We start from the raw sequence: 24,135 nt of genomic DNA, 5'->3' as shown, positions 1-24,135 counted from the left end.
ATGACACCATGGGTAGAATGCAGAAAATGCCCATCTTTGAAAAGGATACAACCATTGTTGCAGAACATATTATCTTACTCGATACAACATGTCAGGCCCAGAATGAAACCTAGGATAATATTAAACGGTTTTATTTTGTCAAATAATTGAGGCACAAATCGTTGAAGTGGTATCGCAAAGCATATCTACTAAATGACAAAGAATAGGACGAAGTGAAGCAAGCCTTTTTGGAGAATTTTAACAATCTGAAACTCCCAATAGGAGTAACCAAATTGAGGGAATTATCACAACAAGAGGATGATTTGATTACTGAATTTGATAGAAGATTCAAGGAAATCATAAGAAGACTGGAGGAATCTCTCAACAATAAACAAAAGTTGTAAGTTGTAATGGTTTATTTTGGTGTTGACCCCAAAGCTGCAAATGGTCCTAAAAGCTAGGTACTTTGCTACATATTCTAAATTGGTAACATTAGCTTGCAAGATATAAAGTCAATCATGGCAAAGGCGGAGAAGGAAAAAGCTGAAAGATCAAACAATTACAATTAGAATTCTAACAACTACGATTGTGGCATAAGATCATGAAGCGAGAGATAGACCCTCAAAGGCTAAACATTTGGTGTTTGTATTGCAATAGAGAAGGCCACATGTGGAATGAGTGCACTGAGGAGATTGGGGAAAAGAAGGTAAATGATTTGAAGATTAATTTTTGGACGGTGCAGAAGCCCAATACTGTGTATTATGGCACTTGTGGACAATGGGATGATCATGAGATAGCAGATTCTCCTTCCTTCTAATTCTGGGTGGAGGAGCCCAATTTTGATAAAGATATGACATACAGAAAGGGAATAGCTAAAAGAAAGTTATATACAAAGGAGGCTAGATACATAGTACCACCATGGCAACGGTAAGGTAGGGAAATTTTAGAGTTTCACAAGTTAAGCTTTGTAAACTATGAAATGACCTAACTTTCACATACATCACATTAAAAGGAAAGAGAATCCAATAGATCCAACCTCAATTCTATTAGGAAAAGAGTTTAATACTAATTGGATTATATTCATTTTGTTTGAGTTGAAATGCAATTGAAAGGATGTAAATCGAATGCCAAATCAGGGTAAGAAGGTAAATGCATGAACTAGAAATTTGGATTGATTATGCTACCTAATACTCAAATAGAAACATCAAAATGTATATGGGAATGAAAAGGAAATTCAAAAGTGCACCTTTTCCTAATAATTGAGTTGAAATTGATGTAATGGCAGTGCTTGAGGCATATCCATGTCCAAGTAGTTGAAATTTTGAACACGGGTTTGAAACTAGGTCTTTGAGGCATTGTAAATGCTCCCAATCAAATTTGAACTTGTTCTGCATGACACCTAGATCACCCTAGTCGAAGACCATGGTACCCCAAGCACCCCGGTCCAAGCACTTTTTGATGAAATTTGTTCGGGTGCTCCACTTATGGGTCCTAGTTGCTTTTTGATCTTCTTGGCTCCATTAAGTACCTATAGTTGCACTCAGGGGAGAGAAAGGGTGTTGAGGATAGGGGTTTTCCTAGGTAACCACAGGTTTGGAATTAACCCTAATTGAAATATAAATTAAATTTGAATTGAATTGGAAAGCTTTCCTTTTGAGGGCAAGGCTAGATCTTAAATTGAAATGCTTAAATGTAAGTCATTATAACTTCAATAGGTGGTGCATTTCTCTTAGGATAAGTCCTCTATGTGTTAATGTAATGACATGATAAATCACATAAAATCCATCATGAAATCATAATTTAAACATAACATGTAGATGTCTTGATGTAGTTTGTTGCTCCTTGAATCAGATCTACTCTTGAGGAAGAATAGTTGCTCTTGAATTGGATGATAATGCTAGAATGAGATTAGATGATCAAAATGACTTGAGGAGTATGACTTATATATGGATTTCATAATTAAAATCACCTTTAGGCCAACATAAATGTGGTGTATCTTTTCACAGAGATAGATTTGAATAGGGTAGGAGTGCCTTATTATCCTCCCAAAATTCGAGGCAAAAAGTGCAGGGCCAAGGGGGTGTGACCATCTTGGTCCTGACAACTTTATCCTAAATTTTTAAGGATGTAAGATAATGGGGTTATAATGCTTATTCCAACTTGATGGCTCAAAACATGATGTATAGATATGCAAAATATATTTTGGAAGTTGAAATTAGGGTAGGATTAAGGATCAATCAGGATAAAAAGATAAAGGGCACACCTAGATGTAAGGGCCCAAATAATAGAGTGTTGATGTAATAAAGTGGAATAAGACCCATAATATTGAGTTAAATATTAATTAATTGCATTAAAGGTCCTATAATGCATAGAGGAATGGGAAGTACTAAAATGAGTGCTAGGAGAGAGTGAAATTGGACACATTGATAAAGGTGTACAATCTATGATGCTACAATAGTAGAACCATAGGAAGATCAACACAATACAAAGCCAAAAAACTTTCAACAATGGATCCTATCGAGGAGGAAGATGTTGAGACTAAGGAAGGGACCAAATTTCTACTGCTACTTGCTTCAATTGTGGTAAGAAAGGCCATTATGCAACAGAATGCTAGGGAGAAGAGACAAACACACATGGATTTTGTGGTCAGGTTAAACATGATCTGTTCAATTGTGAAAAAGCAAGAAAACATACAAAAATGTACAACCGATAGCACCAAATGATGATTCAAAAATGTCATATGCACTTACAGGGTCTAGGGTCCTCCAAAAAGTACCAAACACACCTGGAGGAACCTAGAGGCCAAAGAAGAGGATCTATCAGGAGCACATCTATTTCACATTAAGGTGGTACCAGAAGAACTAGGAGGCATTGAAATACTAATTTCCACAGGAGAATTTCCACAAGATATCTCATTGCAAGATAAACAGTCACTTGTGCAGAGGGTAGCACCATATTCACTCATTGAAGGAGAATTACATTATTTTAGGAGAGATAATATTTTGAGGAGGGTGGTCTAAAAGCATGAAAGAGAATCCATCATGAAGGAGGCCCATGAAGGCATTGCCGAAGGACATAATGACGGAGAAACAACATCTAGAAGTGCTACTTTCCAAATTATGGTGGCCTACATTAAAGAAAGATACTAAGGAATATGAAAAAGGGTGTGACATTTGTTAGAGGTTAGGAAGTCCTACTATAATGAATGAGATTCCACTAAGACCAATGTTAGCATAGAATCCATTTGAGAAGTGGGCAGTATATTTTATCGAACCAATTGACCCACCTCTAATACATCCAAAGGCTATACTGGAATGGAGCAACTAACAAAGTGGGTGGAAGAAGAACCAACAAAGGATTGTACAACAAAGAATGCCACCAAGTTCCTATATGAGAATATCATTACAAGGTATGGTTCTCTATTAAGTATTGTTAGTGATCAAGGGAAGCATTTTATCAATAATATGATCAAGTAGTTACTTCAAAATTTCATGATTATACATAATAAGAATTTCCCATATCATCAACAAGCTAATAGAGCCAGTGAAGCATTGGACAAAATAATAGGAAAGGCATTGACCAAGTTGTGTGATGCAAACATAATAGATTGGGATATAAAAGTACCTACAGTATTTTGGGCCTACTCTACTATCTACAATAGGACTAGTAAGTTCACCCCATTTTAGCTAGTATATGGTTTGGATGCCATGGTTTCAATGGACTTCATTATATCCAACCAAGGACTACAATGACCTTGTGGATGGAGGATGATCAGTCTTTGGCACAAAGGGTAGATGATTTGAGTAAATTGGATGAATTTCAACAGATTGCAACATACAATCATTAGTAAGAGTAGTAGAGACAAAAGGCATAGCCTGATTGAAACCTGAGATTGAAGACATTTAAGATAAGAGACCTAATGTTGATTTATGATAGCAAGTTTAAGAAATAAGGAAAGTTGAAGGTGTGTTTTTTAGGACCCTATGACATCCATGATATCAACGATTCTAGAGTAGCCAGGCTAAAATAGTTGGATGGCAATCTGATACTAGACCACATTAATGGCATGACAGTCAAGCACTACAAGTTACCGCCAACTCAAAAGTGAGTAAGAAATTAGATCAAATCTTCTACAATATGTATTATAGTATATTTTGCATACTAATAAACCAAAAAAATATAAACCACAAAAGCAAAATGCTAAAATTAGGAATTAACGGCTGGACTTCCCTACCAATAGACACTGTAATTGATGTCTGCCTACACATTCACCTATTTAATAGCCCATTCCCATTCACTCCACTGTAGAAATTCTATTGCAGTCACTGATTATTAATCTCCTATCTCATAATAATTATTTAACTGCTGAAAATAAATTTACAGTTGAATATCGAAAAATAACACAACTGCAGCTTCACTAAAAATACGGAAAGAAATAAGCAACACAAGGACACAATATTTTTGGACAATCGTCCCTGGAAAAACCCCTAAGGGAAAACCAGTTCTACAGATGGAAAATATATTAATCTTCAGCAATATAAGAATTACAAAAGAACTCCTTGCCTCTTACTGGCAGAACTCCGACAAACTCCTAATATCTCTTGCTGATATCCTCCACTGCTATATCAACGCTGTCACTGCGCCTCTTGCTAACACTGCAAGACTATTTGCTATCACTGCAAGTTCTTCTCCAGACTTCTTATTTTCCAAATGACCCATGACCCCTTTTTATACTACTCTGTTGGAAAACCAACGGCCAAGATTAATTCAAACCAACGGCTGAGATTAAGACAACTCAATAACCAATAACTAATTTTGGCTATGAGGTGTCACCTAAAAAGAGCCACTATTAAATAACAATTGTTTTTATCCTAACAATACTTGTTTGACAAAAACAACCATTTTCTAATTCTAGGTCAGGACGAACAGTTGTCCAAAACTACCCATAACTAATGTTGTTATTTCTGGGTAAGGACGAACAGTTGTCCAAGCTACCCATAATTAACATCCACTTCACTTGTTTTCTCATTCATTTTGCATTCTTGTTCTGAGCCCTCGCACACACATTCACAAGTCGTTGCAAACCCCAACAAGCCCTAGTTTTCTCTGTAACCTGTGTACCATTCCATTCCATCCTTTTCCACACTTCACCATGCCCACCCCAAGAGTTATCAATGTTGCAAACTAATCCCACCCCAAATGCCAAAAAATACCCTTTCAAAGATATTTTGAGTGACAAAGATGGTGCATCCTCGAGAATAGTAATCAGTGTCATCTACCCAGATGACTTCTGCAAGTATATCCATGAGTAGATTCAGAGATTGGTCACAGAATATTTGAGGAGCTGAGGTAGAAGTTGCTCAAGAAGGATGGACTTCGATACAAAAAGAAATATCAAAACAATCTGGCTAAGAAACTTGACTACTGGAAGGACATTCCAAACTTTGAAGACAAGCATGAATGGATCAGGATAGCTCTCAGTATGGTGCACGACAAATTTATCTATTTCGATTAGCCCTACCGAATAAAAAAGGAGGCAATTCATGTGGTAATAGGTTTGTCAATGATAGGAAGGATACCAACTAAGAAGGCAGTCACAACAACTTAAATTTTGGGCAGATAGCTTGAAAGGAGAAGTAACATTTGAAAGACAAAGCATCTAGAAGGAGGCACAAGAAGAGATCCTGAAATAGAAAACAAATGAGTACATGCAAAGGAGTACCACAACACATTTGAAACTGGATTCAGACATTAAGAAGCTGTAAGAATGAATGTTGGAAGCTGAAGTAATATACCAGTGCTATGTACAACGGCTGACAACAACAAAGAGTTTCAAGGATCAAATTTCATAATTAGAGGACCAAATCATCCAGGTTGAGATAGCATACAACCCACTAGTGGATAGGGACAAGTCCAAAAGGATGAAGATAGAGGCACTCAATGGGAAGTTGAACAAGCTCACATCTAGAGGGAGCAGATAAAGAGATAGATCAATAAGCTCAAAGGGATTGTTCATACACACCTCTAACACCTGCAAGGGACACTGGATATGATACAAGGAGTCCAACAACAATTATAGACCCCTACTACACTGGCAAAAGCAGAAACAACTATAATTCGGATAGAGGGCCACGTCTCAATGATGCAACAGGTCAAGAGCATCTGGTAGAAGAATTTAAAGTAACTAAAGATAGCATATATGGGACTCCTACCCTGAGTCTTATGTCCTAAAGACAAGACATCATTTAAAAAGGGGGGATGATGTTAGCAAGATAGGACCATAAATAGAGCCTATTTAGGCTACTACATACGGTTTTGTAGTATAGAAATAAACCTCTAGGTTGACTCATAGAGTAATATCCCAATTTGGGAAGTGTATATTGATGTCATTGTATTTGATATCTGGAAGTAGTAGAGATATGTATGAGATATAGAAACATAGTATGAGAATATAGAATGATAGATGAGTTTGAAACATATGATGTACTTGCAAATTGGTAATATAATATAATGATGTTGTTGTTGGTCTAGATAATTGTGTTATGATTGTGTTTCATTTGTTATTGAGGTGTGAGATATGTATGAGATATAGGAACATAGTATGAGAATATAGAATGATAGATGAGTTTGAAACATATGATGTACTTGCAAACTAGTAATATAATATAATGATGTTGTTGTTGGTCTAGATAATTGTGTTATGATTGTGTTTCATTTGTTATTGAGGTGTGAATGTTAGATTGTTCTAATTTACTTTTACATCTTCTGATTTCTTTTATTGTGTCCTCTAGGGTATGAAGACTACATTAAGATCTATTTGGGGTAGAAATATTTGAACTGTAGTTTTCCTTAATTCTTGCTAACACCTTCCATGGTTCCTACACCATCATTATACACACAAAATAGTTAAGTGTTATTTTGTGGTTACTACACCAATATGTTGTTTTTAGGTCAAGGTGCCCTTTCATGTGTCATAAACCATCTTTTTATCTAACCTTATTTCTACACACTTTTGTTGTCTTTACAATTAAAACATGAAACAATTACTTTATGTTTAGTGTAGTTGGTAGTAAAGCTTTATCATGTACATGTATGCACATTTAATGATGCAACTCTACCAAAAACTTGAAAAAAAATAGCTAGTGCCATCCATTATATATCTTTTTAAATATGTCTACAATTTCAATAATTATCTTTATTACTTTTCGTTTGTGATTCATGTAGTTTCACATGTACAACAAAGTGGGGGGGGTGGGGTGGGGTGGGGGGTGAGGGGGGGATATAGAGAAAAGTGCATATTTCACCCTTTCTACCATCTATTTTACCTTACTTTGACCTTTTATTAATATATATTATTCCAATACTTAATTCAATCCATTTTTGCATGTAAGATGACTTGAAACTTGAAAGCAACCTTTCATCAACTTATTTCAACTTCCACCTATATATGTACCAAATTTTATCAATTTTACATGTCTTTTGTGTCTTTGAACCTTATTTGACTAGGATTCAAGGAAGTTTCATGCTTAACAACTCTTACAACAAATCCCCAAAACTATTCTAGGCATTGTATTGTTTAGAAAGTAGGTATAGAGTAAGGAAAACAAGTTTCTAAGGTTTGTAGGTACAAAAGATAAGATTGAGATAGTCAAATATGATTGCACAAGTCAAACAAAATTATAAGAGTGATTATATTTTGGTTAGTAGAAACCCAAACAATAATTCATCTTTGCATTAAAAATAACAATTCAATAAGTTTAGTTGCTTCTATCATAGCTCAATGATCAACAAGGACATCGACTTGGCAAGTCCCAATGAAATGGCTAAGTTATATCTATCCCCCACTCTTAATTAGCATTTGCAGTTAAATGTTTTTATGTCAAATCTTTATATGTTGTGTTTAAATGTTTTACCTAATTTATTGTTTAATCAAAGCTTGGACATTTTATAGATGTGCTTTATATCTATACAAATATGTTCAAGGTATTTATATTTTCTATGTGAAGGTGTTTAACTATTCTTTATTTCATGTTCCATTTGTAGATGTTCAAGATTGTTATTACAATGCAAATCATTTGTGTGATAACTACAATGATATTATCAAGAAAATGTATATTAAGGGATAAAAGTACATACCCTCCACTTTGAAATTAATTTGTACATATGTTGTAGATGTACAATTGTAGTGTTTAATTCGACTTATTTGGTGCATAAATTGACTCTTAATCCAAAAACCATTGACCAATAATTATCACAAATCCTTTTGGTCTAATCCAATCCTCGTCTATAGCCTTTTCCCACCTCAAACTAAATTGCAGTACAACCTAATTTGTGGACTATTGGGAATTAACTACCCATGTTGCAAACAATTGATAAGGTGGAATAAAAAATTATAAATAATAGATTATTAAATAAACTATCTAACATTGACTAAAGAAGGAACAACATACAAACACAAGATTACATGAGACACCAATGCTTATTTGTAAAACCATATGAAAGAAAACCAACCAACAAAAAAGTCATTAGTATTGTAATGAGGTGAAACTAGTTATTTACTAGTTTAGCTATGTAAACAAAGAATGAGCCTACTTTCACAACTAATTATATTAGAGAGATGAAATCAATAGATTCACTCCCAAGGGATGAATGTTGATTCCTTTGTTTGAGTTGAAAATGAGCTATGGAAAGATGTAAAATGAATGCTAGATATGTTGTTGAAGATGTGAAATTGGCATAAATCAACATGAACAAGTAGTTTCAGATTTGATATGTAGACACAAATACAAATTTGGAATAAGGGAGTTGAGAAGAACCTATGTCTAGAATATGAGCCTAAAAGTGTGAGACAAGGATGCTCTGGGCGACCCTATCCTTGGAATGTTGGATGCAGACAACAAATATCTTTTCGAGATCAAAATGCAGTCCGGAATGATCTCCTAAAGATTCATCAAAAATTATTGGACATATGTGTGTGGGCTGACCTTATCCTCCACTTTTATCTCTTGCAAAAGCTGGATTTGGTCATCTACATCTACCTTGTTTGATTTTGCAATTGCGGCTTCCAATCTATTGCCTGCACACACAAAAAGAGATCGTTCGTGTTGGGGATAAGGGTTTGCCTAGGTCAAACATCGAGTTTGGAATTAACCCTTGAATTGAATTGAAATACTGAAGTAAAATGTTGAATGTTATACCTCATATCTATTGTAGTTGTTGAATATTGATGATGCAATTCTCTTTGCATGTGATCGCAAGTGTTGATGCAATAATATGACATGATATGACAAGGCATAAATTGTAGAAGTTGAGAAAGCCAACTTCACAGACCCCGAAGATCACCTGCATGCAAATAACCTGTCACAGAAAGAAGAGATGGAGACAAACAAGCAAGGGTGCTCTGAAAGCTGAAAAATGTATTCATCCAAGAGAGAGATAAATTACAATGATGAATCCTTATAAAAGGATATTGTGCAACCCTAAAAGAAACCCTAATAGGGAGACATTTAATAATTAATATAATTATTAAATGTCACAAATGCAAACTAAAGTGAAATCTTAAGAGAGGAATAAAGGTAATTTAATCAACATGATTAAATTAAAACCTTTACTCTAACACCCCCCCTTAAGATGAGCAAAAGTGCAGTTACAAACATGTGCAAGAAAGGAAAGGTAACTACAATGCAAGAAAGTAAACTTGGGTCCTGGCAACAAGGCCTGATCAGGTACCCAATTACAACCAAATCTCTGTAAAGTGGAGAAATAGAGAAAACCTCATGGGAAAAACTCTACTCCAAAAAGGGATGAAAGAAATAAATGCACTAATAACAGAAGGATAGGAGGTGGATAACATGATACCCCCCATAGACAACTTCTATCATATAAGTACATATACAATGGTCTCCATAGGAGAAAAAGAAAGAGACTAGAAGCCCCCCCCACAATGAAGAAACTCCTGTCGCACATATGGATGCCTGAGGTAGAATCCAGAAAGAGATCCTGAAGCGGCATATAATATTCCTCCCCTTGGGAAGAAATGGATCCAAAGGACGAAGATGAAGAAACCCTGTGAAGAGAGAAGAATCAATCTGTCTCAAGATGTGTGCCATAATAGGATGCTGAAGAATCCCTCTATCTGAACTGAAACAAAAGATGTTAAATCCAAACTGAACGGAAGACTCAAAAACTGCAACCTCTGAATGCACAGATGATGGTGGGCTAATAGCTGGAATATGGTTGTCAACAAAGAGGAGCTGAAAATCCTCAAAGTAATCCTCCAAGTCTGCAATATAGGACTCTACAAACAAAGACGAAATGCCTGCAAGATAAGAATCCCAAGTAGCCATGTCTGAAAGATGTATGATGTCCTGCTTAGCTGAATCAATAGGAGCCAAAGAAGAGGCAATATCAAACTGATCAGGAACAAAAGGAGATGATGTTGATACATGTATAATCTCAGTCTGAAGAGTAGGAACTATGAGACAATCCTCTGATTCATCGGAATATGTAAGGGTGTCTAAATATTGAAGTTCCTTTAAAGTATCATGATCAAAAGGTGTGTTATCTCTCCAACCAATGGGTACAAGACAATCTGAAGCAGGATCCTTTGGGAATGGAGAAAGACTGGGGTCTCCATAGATCTCCCAAAGACGTGTCCACAGTGAGTGAGGACAATCAATGCCCGATATAGCCCACACAGTGTCAGAATCAACACTAGACAAAATAACTCCTACTATGTGATTTCTAATGATATCCCAAGCTAGTGTTCCCTCTAAAGTTGTTGGTTCAGGTATGAGATCATACAAATAAGGCAAAATATTAAGCCACCTACAGTGTGTAAGTATGCCCGTTGCCCATGACTCATAATTACCCCGTTCTAGAAATACAACTAAAGGGTGAGTAGAAAAACCCATGATAACTCTTCAAATTAACAAATCTGAGACTAAATGACTTTAATACTGATAAAGCAGATCAAATAAAGCCATCCCATGCAAACAAATCATTTCCAAGTCTGAAACGTCCAAGTAAGTGACAGATGTGTGAAAACACAAAGTACTGAATAAAATGTACCTGGTATAGATTCTGGAAAAATAAATGATAGATCTGGAAAGAGCACAGAAACCCCTTTCCAACGCCTATTCGTTTGCGAAAAACGGAGTCCGTATGCAAAAGATATGGCTCCTGGAGTGCAAAAAACTTGTTCTGACTTTGACTGGCAAAAAACACTGTAAAACGGCAAAATCAGAGAAAAAGACCTCCATCGATTAGATCGGGCTCGGAACCAGCTTTCCAACGCCTATTTCCATTCAAAAATCCGAGCTAAAATGCCCGAGTTATGCCCGATTTTGTAAAAACAGCTCCAAAAAAAACAAATGGCCCTGCAAGCCCTCAGGGGCTTAAAAAAAATGGCCCCTGGTCCGCTGGGTGACCAGGGGCTGGCGCAGGGGTGAGGTGGCACTGTAGCGGCACGGTGGTGGTGGCGGCGTGCGGGCGGAGCGCGAGCGGCACGCGGGCTGCGGGCAAGCGGCTGGTGGCGCGCAGGCGGCGGGTGGTCGCAGGGCAGCGCGGCGGTGGCCGCCGGGCTGCGCACCGGCTGCGCCTGCCGTTAAATTGGCTGCGCCCGGCGGTGCTTTAAAAAATGCGATTTTGAATTGTTTTTTTTATTTATTTTTTTGAACTTTCGCCTCGGTCTGCGTGCCCTAGGGCCGTACGGCCTTGGGGCAAAAAAATTTTGCCTTCTGGAGCAACTGTGTCCAAATCAGACGAATTTTATATGGAAATAGGGGTTTTTGGGCGCTACGAGCTCAACGGTGAGGTCCGTTTGGGCTCAAAGTGCACCGAAAAAAAAAATACCCCCCTATTCCAAAATAAAAAACAGAAGACAAACACAGATCTGATGCAACCAAAACCTGAAAGTCAGATCTAACCCTTGTAGCTCCAAATTCTTTAGAAGATGAACAGGAAGCAGCAGGTCTGGAGCTCTGATACCATGTAGAAGTTGAGAAAGCCAACTTCACAAACCCCGAAGATCACCTTGCTTGTTTGTCTCCATCTCTTCTTTCTGTGACAGGTTATTTGCATGCAGGTGATCTTCGGGGTTTGTGAAGTTGGCTTTCTCAACTTCTACATAAATGACCTAATCATAAACACATTATTGCATGAAGATTGATATAATTTGTAGCTCCATGATGTATAGATCTTAAAGAATGCTTGAAGAGTATGGTGGGATAAGATATCACCTTGATGCTTGAAGATGCTTGAAGGTGGATGGATGAGGATGTGAAAATGAATTAGAAGAATGCTCTTACATAGGGTTCTCAAGGTATTTCACCTATTAGGATAACTTCCAGCGAAAAAATTGAGGCATCGCGATCGAGAACTGAGTGGAGGGAAGCAAGCACCAACATGTTCAAATTTGGGCCCATTTTTGGGGGGGACAAGGATGCTCGAGGTACCCTTGCCTAGGACAAGGGCAACCCAAATGCTCTTGTCCATCCAAAACAAGGTGAACAAGCCAATAATGGGGTGCACTCAGCGCAAGACGGAGTTCTAGGTCACCATGTAGACAAGTGACATCAATTTGATGTAAAAGGCTAGAAATAGGCTTGGATGAGAGTTAAAATGGGACATACTAAGGCAGGGGCACAAAAAGCAATGTAAATTGTGGACGCTACATGTATATTGTTCAAAACCCAAAGATTTAATACACGTTTCTTATAGTCTTAATCTACAATATTACAGCATGCCCTCCTACAATCAATGTTCCAGTTATCAACTTTCTATCTATCCAACCTTGACATCTTCACACAATAAGATACATATAGGCATCATCATGAAATACCAAGAATCACACAACTATATCATAATAGTACCATGACCTCAACATCTCGCACATATACTAAATGTGATGCATCCACATGGATAATCATTGTGTATACATACCCATCATCACATACTAAGAGATAATTATTGCTCATTTGACACTATCTATGTGTAAATTTCTTCTTATATAGTAATGACTACCAACACCAAGCTTGCAATAACATATACAAACATCTAACCATTTCTAATTGCTTACTAAACATTACCATGTCCCTAAATTCTACCACATGAACTCCAACTCTACCACAAGTGTACATGAATAGTCATTACTAAATTCAATCTATGCAATAGAGTTCTCCAAATGACTTCAAGTTGCTACCACAACATCACCACAAGTAAGCACACATACATGTACCACAACATCTAAAATTCACTAGTCATATCGCATTGCATTTTCTAGCTACTTACTAATTTGTAAACAAAACAAAAAAATCATGAACTCTCCACAAGTGAACAACACACCCAAGTCCCAAAATGAACTAAGTTATACATGGCACCGCCTTGTCCACCTCATTCAAAATCTAAACTTATCCTTGCTAAGCTAACCCTTCTACAACCAATCAATCTCCATGTCAAAAACCTCAAATTGAGTGACTATGGGCATGTACTTATAAACATCTCCTAGGTTATTACCAATATCAAGGAGGTAGTAAGACCATTTAAAATCACAATCTTGGAGCATCTAATGCAAGACCCTACATTTGAACACTTAATTTATACCAAGACATCAAGCTTGCATCTTCATCACATGTTTGGTGTGACAAGCCTAGGGCCTCTCTTATCTTGAAGCGTTTTGTTTCACAATTTTTAACACAACCTTCATTAAAAACAAGTCTAGAGCAAAGGTACAAATATCTCTATAAGCCATATCAACAAAGGACAATACCACACTAACAAGACTAATACACACATGACAACTAGAAAATACAATGCATTTTAGACTTTTAAGATAGAAATTATATTTGGAAAAGAAAATAAACCCTCCTTTCTTTAACAAGAAGAAGAAGAAAACTCCTTTTACATTGAGGTAGGGTACATGAAAAAGTATTCATAATCTAACATTGAATAAAAAAAATCTTTTAAAAATGTAATAAATGTAAATGACTTAAAATGTTTTAAATTTTGAATAAAACACAATCTACTTAGCTAGAAAATAATGACAAACAACAAAACATGACTTGCCAAACAATGTAAAAATGTTAGTGAAGGTCAAACAAATGCTTTGTTTTTTGCTCTGGGTAACTTTACAAGTACAAATTCAATCTCACAAGTGCATATTTAATCTCAACAAAATATCTCCAAACATCAATTCCAACTCCGCTTAACGTATCCAATCTATTCCCACATAGAAATTAGTAGTAATATTTGATGATTTGAACAAGGATAATTGCTTCCTTGGTGTTAAACCATGTAAGGATATTGATTTAGTGGCTCGATAAATAATTGTGGACAACACTCTAAAACATGCAAGTTGTCCCCGATGTTTATGAAATCCGGATTCCTTAATACTTATATATCTTGGACCAACACATAACAATCATGAAAAGAGATGAAATCAACCTCATTTGAATTTGAATTTATAAACAATCAAATTACAACTACAAAGCTGACCTAAAGTAAGAGATAAGCTAAAGATCAAGACTAATCCTTAAAAACAAATCCAAATAGAAACTAAACAAACTTGGATCGTGTGCTCATTCTCAACTGGAAAACATACCACTCATATTCGTTATTACATAAAGATCTATAACTAGAAGTGGACCAAAAACACAAGGGCATGGGCATGGATTTTTCACCATTACAATATCAAATTTGCGACTGATTCATAGAAATCTAAAAAATCTAATATTTTACTCTTTAACGAGTAAAACTTCTATTAAGAAGAACAAAAAACAAGACTGAAAAATATTCAAAAATAATTCATCTAGAAAATGGGCATGGATTTTTCACCATTACAATATCAAATTTGCGACTGATTCATAGAAATCTAAAAAATCTAATATTTTACTCTTTAACGAGTAAAACTACTATTAAGAAGAACAAAAAACAAGACTGAAAAATATTCAAAAATAATTCATCTATAGCAATGCAAAGAAGTAGATTGGTTGTGAATATGAGATAAATGAATTAATGTTATGAAACCCACGGATGAAATTACAATTGTCCCGACTGAAATCTCTCACCCAATCTGTGAGACATGAGTGGACATTGCGCCAAAACAACCAAGGGTGAAGTGTTTTCAAATATTAGTACAAGTCCCATGTGTAACTACAATTATATTCAGATTGTGGTGAAGAACTTCGTTATGCTATATCAATTATATTCAGATTGTGGTGAAGAACTTTGTTATGCAACTGCTCCTTGGGGACAAGCTTTGGCTACCAGATTTGCTGCCTCTTGTGTTGGTTTTGGTCTTGATGCGAGATGATGTTTGGCTGAATGGAGTAGGAGATGCCGAGGAAATCAAGGGAGCTTTAATGTTTTGAGAATGACCTCTGCTTACACGTGGCTGGGTTGCTGTCTGCTTCATCACTTGTGTCCCATGTGAGACTTGTAATCCTAAAACTGGGCTGGCAGAAACATTGTGTGAAACAACTTCAGGATCACCCAAGTTCATTGGAGATGGAAATTCTTTTTCATTTATGTCCAATTGCGTGTTGGAAATTATGTCATTGTGGATTCCTTCAACTTGAATTTCACTTTTCTCACACAAATGAGTGGCAGCTAAATCATTATGAGAAGCTTTCTGAGACAAGGATTTGCAATGCCCAAGAGAAACAGAATCGATTAGTTTTGATTTCTTGAAAGGATTGTTGTCTGGAATGGGAGGAAAAACCCTTTTTTGTCCTTTGACCTCCAGAACACCAGCATTTTTCTCCATTTCATTATCCTCATTATGATCACTTGCGAGGGATGCCTTAATCAAGGATGAATGTTCAGCTATTAGTCGGAAATGTGTCATTATAGCCCGATCGGAAGGGCAAGCGTCTTGGCTCTGTAATAAACAATTTGCTTCTGCATTTTCCTCGGAAATAACTTCCAACTCTTGTTCCTCGTTCACTGCACATAAAAACATCAAAAAATGCCGTGAACACAGGAAATTAATTTGAGTTCTAACTTTTGTTTTATTAAAAATATCAAAATGCGTTGCTTTTAGACTACGACACTTATTTTGCTAACTTGCCTCGATTCCTGTATGATGCATGTATTAGGATTTGAGAACCCTTCTCTTCAGCTCCAAAAGAAGCTTCATTCTTGATCACAAAAAAGCCAAAGAATTTTTCATATAAAAATAGGAAAAGTTAATAATTGCTAGTACAAATAATTTTGAGCTATGAAAATACACCATATTACAACTTACAACAATAGGGCATTCAACGCCGTTTACTCAAATGAAATCGGTGCACACTGCACAGCAATTTTCATGCTAAAAATATTAAGTGATCTTTGAATGAAAACTTACTTTCCCAGTCTGTAATCTACTTGACATGTTCCAGGAGGTGATACTCTCATTTGTAGAGAGTAGATGGTGTCCTTGTGAAGGAATTTGTTGAAACTCGTTAAAAGCTTCCATGGATATCGGATCCATTCGCCCTTCAGCGATGGCTATTACCATTGAAGGAGGCAAATCTCTAAATGTCTGTTATGGGAACTTTGTTTGAAAAATGAGTTTATGAAAGGCCTATGCAGGTTACTCCTACTTTAGATTTTTAAGCATTTTAGTTTTTGGATTTATTTATACATGTTGAAGTTTTAGAAAGTCTGAAAGAGCAATGAACACAAACCAGATTAAGGATACGGGCCAAGGAAATCCACATTGCCTTCAAATGCTTCTAAAAACCCTTGTGGTAGTGGCCTCAGAAATGAGAGGCATCTCGTGTTTGCATCATATCTATGAAAACGATCAAAATAGCTTTGATGTTATGCTAACACTTATGCTTTTTGACGCCAACGGAAAATCAAGTTAAAAATTACTCTTCAAAATCAACCAAAGAAGCGCTAGAAAAACTTACACTTTTGCATAACGGAAAACTGCAGTTGCCTTCTTGAAAGAGTTGACATAATCCTCAGGCATCTGATGTGTTTTATCAAATTGCAAGACAGAAAGAACCTGTATTGGAATAGTTACACATAAAACTCATTTGTCATAAACAACCTCCATCTCCATGTTCAAATTACCAATCAATCGCTTTTACTCTAAATTTATAGCAAAAATGTTTATTGAAGTACCAATCATATATCAACTATGATGTTAATCGAAAGTAATTATCATCACTACCCAAGACCTCTAAATATATGTCATTCATAGCAGCTTGGCAACAGCTTGGCAACAAGATCTAAAATTAGAATAGGATACCAATATTGGTGCTTGAGAATAAAGGCACTACAGTTCAGATAATAACTTTTATCAGCAACAAAGACTTTTTCAGCATTTCATTCAAGTAGACATACCCGATCTAAATTTTTATACTTCGATACCAAAGAATGTGCTCGCTTGATCCCTATGCCATTGATAGATGACAGAAAGTCACAACCAGCTAAGACACACATTCCTGCAAGGCACAAAATTAAACAAATATCACCTCGTATATTTTCATTCTTAAAATTGTCAGAATCCGTTCTCCAAGTTTCAGGTATAAAATAAGATTGCATGTAAAGTAACTAGCAAGGCAGAAATTTCCTTGTATCATTGAAGGTTGTATTTTTAGTTTGTCAGATCTGAAATGTCCACATGCACCATAAAACTCAATTGCTTCCTTGAAACCCATTGTATCAAGCACTTGTTTATATTTTAAGCTTCGCAAATAGCTCTTTGAATTGTTATTAGTATCTCCAGCATGCCCTTTTGTTTCACATTTTAAACCAGATGATAATGTCTAGTATATGTGCTTCAAATATATCTTAAGCTTCAGGAGTATCAACTATCAAGATCATCTTCATATGCTAGTCTGGAGTTATTTATATACTATTCAACTGTCGACAAACTGACAACTACGAGGAGCATCTCAAATATTATAGAATATGAAAGACAGTTTTCCTAATTCAACCTTTTACTCTTCCGCTTTGTATTGCATGGCTGCTCAATTTCCTCTTACCATTTACCTATTACAAACATTAGATGCATTGGCATATTCAAGTCCAAAAAAAACAGGTTGAGCGGAAACTATCAAGAAAGTGTGTTAAGTGACATATTATTCAGTTCCCATTCTTTCTACCACATATCCTTGGTTTATATGGTTTTCTAAATGTAACATTAATATTCCCCTTTCTGTTTTAGGATTAACTAGTTATATGATTGTTTTGTTTTTTTTTTGATAAAAGTGGATGAGACCACTAAAATTATATTGATTATATATAATTTTACATGTGTCTGGTTCAAAGAGTACCGAAGGGAAAGAACCAGTAAAAAAGTCTTTCAGTATTGCTCAAGAAAACATAAGCCTGTCTACCCCATTACAAAAAGCCCATAGGCATACCAAAACCCCCCAGATACATTGCAATGCATTGCCACCTGCATTAGATATAAAGGAAGCTGTAAGAATCAGTCTAACAGGGAGCATCTGAAGATGGAGTCAAGAATGTCCACCAATAAATCAGAGTCATCACCCCAAAATCCAGCCTGTCTAAACACCACAAGAATCTAAAGCTCTGAAGAAAAGAAAACTCAGATCCATGAGAGAACCAAGAATAAGAGATCCACATTAACTGCTCTATCCAATGAAAAGCAAGACAAAGATCAAATGATAGCCATAAATGCCCACCAACAATCGATTGTTATGTATTTCCAGATAGGACAAATTTCTTGTTCGTCAAGACCCAATCTAATGCTGCTCTATGCATGAAACCTAATATTTTCCATGAATGTACCAGGATCCAATAGGTTCCATTTAGATGTCATGTTTTTGAATTTCCTGTGATAATGATCCCTTAAACGTAGTAGGGGGTAAAAAACACAACAGATTTAAACATGTGAAAGATGATCAAAGATTAGTGAGAACACTCTCATAAATGTTTGAGGCGCTTCCTCTCAATAATGAGTCATGAGGGAATAAATTGGTGAATCCTAAAATTAAACCGCTTTCCCCACCACGAGGAGTAATCAAATTAACTTGATTGGACCGCTAAAGGCAATCCAATCCATACAAGTGGAAGAGGCATTCTCTGGGATGCCAATTCGATCTACGCATAGAATGTATAAAAGAAAGTAAAGAATCGAGCTCAAGCTTAAAGTATGCTCAATGGACTGCAACTTGCTATCATTTGAGGTTAACAAAAAATGGCAGTACAAGGAGATTCTCAATTTATCATCAATGCCTGAAAGATTGTCAGTTTTCAGCTTGGAAATAGAAAGCCATCAGTGAGGAAACAAGATGGTTATAATTTTGACAATTTCGCCCTCCAACATGGCCCTCCAACATATCCAAAGGGTAGGCAATATAGTTGCTGACTTTGCAACAATTAATGGTATTAATCTTTTAGTTCGAAAGGCATCCCAGACAAATCGAGGCTGAGGGGTACGATTCTCTCTACTGTATGGAACTTTTGCTCTAATGTGCTGGGAATTTGAACTTCCTAGAAGATGACTGAAGCTCACTCTGAAGAAACTGTTTTTCTGCAAAATACAAGGATAAATATTCTACGGCCTTCCATTTGGGAGGGGACCAGAGCCTTTTATCATGCACGTGTGTAATGAGGAGTGAGGGATTATGTATCAGAAATAATTTAATTATATTATTCAGAAGTGAAGAGTGATATGTTTAAATCCTTTTGCATTCTTCTACTTCAACAGCCAGCCACATTACATTACTAGTGACGACTGTTAAGAATGAGAGGCATGACGTGTCATTGCTACCAACCAGTAATGATGGCGCACTTCTTATTTGATAAAAGCAGATATTGTGATGAGTGGTTTGTTAGAAATAACCTGTAAATAATTCTTGATTGAAGCCTCTGAATGAAAGTTTACCGGCAGGTACATGTGTCCAGTTGAAAACCTTGTTCATCGCAACTTCTTCACCATCTCCATACTTATCCATTTTATATATAACCTATTTACAACACCTTCTAAGAACAAGATTGTTAAATTTGTCAGAGCAGAAATTCCTGTATAACTATGAAAGAGCTATCAGTGCAATCAAATACATTTTCCACATCTTGCTCAATTCTTAGAATAAATGTTCAAGCACAGGAGTTTAGGAACCATACACACCACATTGCAGCCATATGCCATTAGATCACTGTCCTCGCTGATGACTGCTTCTAATCCCCCTTTTTTGGGGTCCAACATGGACAAATAAGCCAATTGAGAATCAGCTTCATAAGGAGCAACAACGAACTCAACACCTTCTGTTTTAAGAATCTGAGATCAAGGGTGTTTACAAAATGCTCATCAGTGTGAACCTTAAAATGGGAAAGCATTCAGATGAGAACTGGAACAGACATGAGTCCGTGCTTATTTCATCAAAATAGGAGAACTACCTGGATAAGTTCATCTGCCATGAATGGTGTAATCTCCACTGCTCTCTACAATGATAAGATGTTAAAACATAAAGCTTCTAAGCAAGGAAAGCTTTGCTTCGTCGAAAATAATATAAGTAGAAGATTTGAAGGCAATTCCAATCTAGACATGTTACTAGAAAAACTAAAGAGGAAATACCTGGAAAAATTCGATAGCACCATTAATATCTCCCTCTGATAACTTAGCTTGAGCCTGTTCCAGGTTGGCACCTCTTCTCCTATGATGATAAAATCAAGGAATCAATTAATCCTTAAAGCTGTTACTAATTAGTCCTCTTTTTTATAACTTTTGGCTAAACTTCATTCCACAAGCTTCTCGGGCAAATTTGTAACATTAAGAAGGAACACACAGTTTTCGAGTATAATATTGTTGTTGGCTGGCCCCAATCAATAAAATTATAAAATGCATGGTACATATCTTGCAATACACGGTGCCAATACATTCAACAATTGGAAATTACCTTCGGCTTGCCTAGTATACTATTCAGTCACTACTTACAACAGGCTGCTTTCCCTCAGTTAAGAAAATGGGATTTAATTTTTTTGCAAGCTTCTGCTTACTTGTTTAAATTCAAGGTAACTGATTGATCCCCACTGATGCAAATCATCGGCCGACATGAAGAGACCCATGGAAGAAAAGTCCCAAGCGACAATAACACCTCGCTAACAAGCTGGAAAAACTTGGGCATATTTGGTATTACGTTTAACAAATCTGTTAGAAATTTCATTGTTTGAAGCCAGTCCAAATAAATGTTGGTTATAAATGGCATGTGGTAAAGCCAATGTCTCCAACTCTTTATTTCTTCCTCCCTGATCATATGATGTTCATCTTGTGGTAAATAAAAGATATGCGTGACAAAAAAAGTACTCACATTTATCTGTGCAGATAGGATTTCAACGTTTTAACATTCTACCTCAACAATAGAAGACAATAAACAAAATAATCATCTACATAATAAATTTACTGTCAAGTACATATATAAAGAAGAGCAAGAGGAAAATTTGATAAAATATTGTTACTATTTCTGAAGAACTCAAGAAATTTATCTAAACCCTAATCAAAATAATCACAAAGACGTCAAAAAGGTGGACGAAACCATTAATAAGGCATATCAGATCAGGGCTTTTGTGGACCTGTACCGATAGTTTCATATAGCCCAGCTATGCCAGAAGTCAAGGAAAGCTAATGTCAGAATGGGTTTAGATTTCATACACACATATACACTCATTGCATACACGAATCAATGACTTACCGTCAAAAAGGTTGACATAAGGGAAATGACTGCAGCTGTAGTAACTGCCATGACTTAGTGCTCTACCCATATTAAAACCTAGAAACCTAAATCCTTCAACACATATTTCCTGCCCTTGTAGAATAGCTTGCGAAGAACATAAAAAATTAGGAGAACAATTTGGGTGTTGTTTCTCTCCCTTCACCATAGATGTGAGTTAAAATGTGTCATAAAACTATACTCTGCCCATGTTGTTTTTAGGTCGTAATCCTCCTCACAGCAGTCGTCATTTAAAAATAAAAAACTGTATGTACAATGAGGGAAAACCAATTCATTTCAATGCGGAGAATCAAATCTTAAAGTGGAGCTGGGGTCATACATCAATAACAATATCTAACCAAGATTCTGCAAGTTATGGTCTAAAGGTGAGGCAGAGCACTTGCACTAATAACATCCCTAGCTCAAACCCCATTAGGCATGATCCCCATGTTCAAACAGCTGTAATATAATGCCGAACTAAGGCTAGGCAAACTCCACTGTAAAATCAGATGACACTTGGGCATATCTTCTATGCCAAATAATATCATAAGCTTGGTCATGCAATGAACCAGGCTTCTAAACTCTGTGGCATATTTTAAAACTTTGTGACTCTACAAAACTGGGCAGACCCCACTCTAGGCAAAAGCGGGCAAATTTTAAAAATAAATGTTCATCGTATCTTGTTTTATTAGCAAAGTTGAATTGCTTGGGAATAGCCTACAAAGAACAAGTCTTGCTCAGTTCAAAATCCAACATGACTGTCCGATAAATTTTGGCAAAATGAATACTCTTCGAACCTTAACCCTTAACTGTTACAATGATATTTACACGTATACCACGATCACAAAGTAGCATTGTAATATGTTTCAAATCCTTAAACAAAAATGATGTTTTTTAATAAAATTAAAGAATAAAGACCTGTTAAGTTTATTGACTCACAGAACTCAGAGTAGGCGATTACATGGAGTAGTTACTCAGCTACGATATTTTCTTGCTAGTACTCACCTCAAATACTAAGCAAGTTTTCAAACTATATGGTAATCTAATCTTGATATTCACACTAGCCCAAGTCTTACCAAAGACAGGTTTCAATCCAAACGGTGTTCTAAGCTTGGTGATGCAATGAACTCTATGGTATTGCATTCTTGACAGTATGAGGTCGTCGACTCAAAAGGGTTCAGAGAAATCATTGGGGCAATGACAAGACATACAGCATGCACTTTCAAATAAAATGAAAAAGCTGTCCCAATTTGTATAGCTTTTGAGCGTGAACAGACCTCTGACGTTCTTCTTCTGTGGCAGCTTTTGATGGAAGTCTACCACCATCAAAAACGACTACTGGAACGACATTGTAGTATCTAAGCATATTGATCCTGTTCATGCAATACTGCAAGTAGGGAAGCCTCGAATTCCTTGCATTAGCACCACCCTGACAAATCTCCATGCTGCATGAATAGGCTGATTCAATACAAAGTCAGCTCATCCGAAAACCCAAAATTCTTAGCTTGAAACTGATTTACTACAAATGAATTAGAAATAATTGTACCTCCTTTATGAAGCCATGAATAAGCATCAATGCCCACCTGTTGGAGAACAGCCAACATTATAGGTCTGAGAAAATAAATATGCATTGCATTCAACAGTAAAGCATTATATAAGGCAATTAATCAGCCTACTACTCTTGACAGATGCATGGAGAGAATGTGATATGAACATTTTAGAATGTACCCAAGTTTACAATTCTTACGAACAAACAAACGATGGCAATGATAGTGAGGATGCTATTGATTACCCTTTTCCCTGCATATTTCTTGATATGCGCGGTCTGAATGTAAGGCTTCATTTGCTTCAGAAGATCCTTCACCCCCATGGTTTTTGCTTCACAGAGTTCGGAGAGGAAAGACCCGCGCTTCCTAAAATTCGCTTTCTCTTTATTTGTAAGACATCAAATTTTCAATATTTTGGCGGGGAATTTTGGCCGCCGAATCATAAGAACGATCCCTTTTCACGAACATTTTAAAATCTTGTTTCTACTCTCCTATGAATTTTATATAGTACATACCTATGACGTTTGAGAATTATACATATGTACTTTCAATACTTTTCCCACGGATGATGGAGAATAAAGGGAATTTTGAGAGAATTTTGGATAGATAAAGAAAATTGAAAGGTTTATGAAATATATATATATATGTTAGAGTTTTTCTTTTAATATGGGAAAAAAAATTAAGAAAAAGTATACTTGAAAGAGAAGATAATGTTATAGATATTTAATGGTTAAATTATGTAAAATTATATTTTCTAAGGAGGTTCATGATAAAGATACTCTCTTTTAATCAATGCAACAATTGAGTTCTTATCTACAAAGGATATCAATCAAGATATAAGGATTCTAATAGTTGCTTAGTGCAAGACATAGATGTGCTTCAAGTAGAATATTTAAAATGGGGAATAGAGGTCCTCACACTACACATCAAAAATATTT

General features: G+C 36.1%; 1 protein-coding gene across 1 annotated transcript; it reads right to left on the bottom strand.

The window, feature by feature from the left end:
• Positions 1-14,965: 14,965 nt before the first annotated feature.
• LOC131053254 (exonuclease 1) lies at positions 14,966-23,616 on the bottom strand. The gene is made up of 13 exons (XM_057987872.2): positions 23,443-23,616; positions 23,197-23,233; positions 22,928-23,108; positions 20,519-20,597; positions 20,341-20,385; positions 20,072-20,221; positions 19,787-19,910; positions 17,314-17,414; positions 16,875-16,972; positions 16,661-16,753; positions 16,325-16,493; positions 16,046-16,115; positions 14,966-15,921 (listed from the first exon to the last, which is right to left on the bottom strand). Exons 1-13 carry the CDS (start codon positions 23,518-23,520, stop codon positions 15,185-15,187), a joined length of 1,962 nt encoding a protein of 653 aa, XP_057843855.2. The 5' UTR covers positions 23,521-23,616; the 3' UTR covers positions 14,966-15,184.
• Positions 23,617-24,135: the final 519 nt, after the last annotated feature.

This window comes from Cryptomeria japonica, chromosome 9, assembly GCF_030272615.1.
Source record: "Cryptomeria japonica chromosome 9, Sugi_1.0, whole genome shotgun sequence".
In the NCBI taxonomy this organism is placed as follows: Eukaryota; Viridiplantae; Streptophyta; class Pinopsida; order Cupressales; family Cupressaceae; genus Cryptomeria; species Cryptomeria japonica.
The sequence above is the reverse complement of the archived record's forward strand: the minus strand, read 5'-3'. Positions and strand labels throughout refer to the sequence as shown.

Coding starts and splice junctions, on each gene's coding strand:
- LOC131053254 (XM_057987872.2), bottom strand. CDS start 23,520: ATGGGGGTGAAGGATCTTCTGAAGCAAATGAAGCCTTACATTCAGACC. Junction 19,911..20,071: donor TGGCATATGGCTGCAATGTG/GTGTGTATGGTT, acceptor TGTTGTAAATAG/GTTATATATAAAATGGATAA. Junction 16,973..17,313: donor AGTATAAAAATTTAGATCGG/GTATGTCTACTT, acceptor ATTCCAATACAG/GTTCTTTCTGTCTTGCAATT.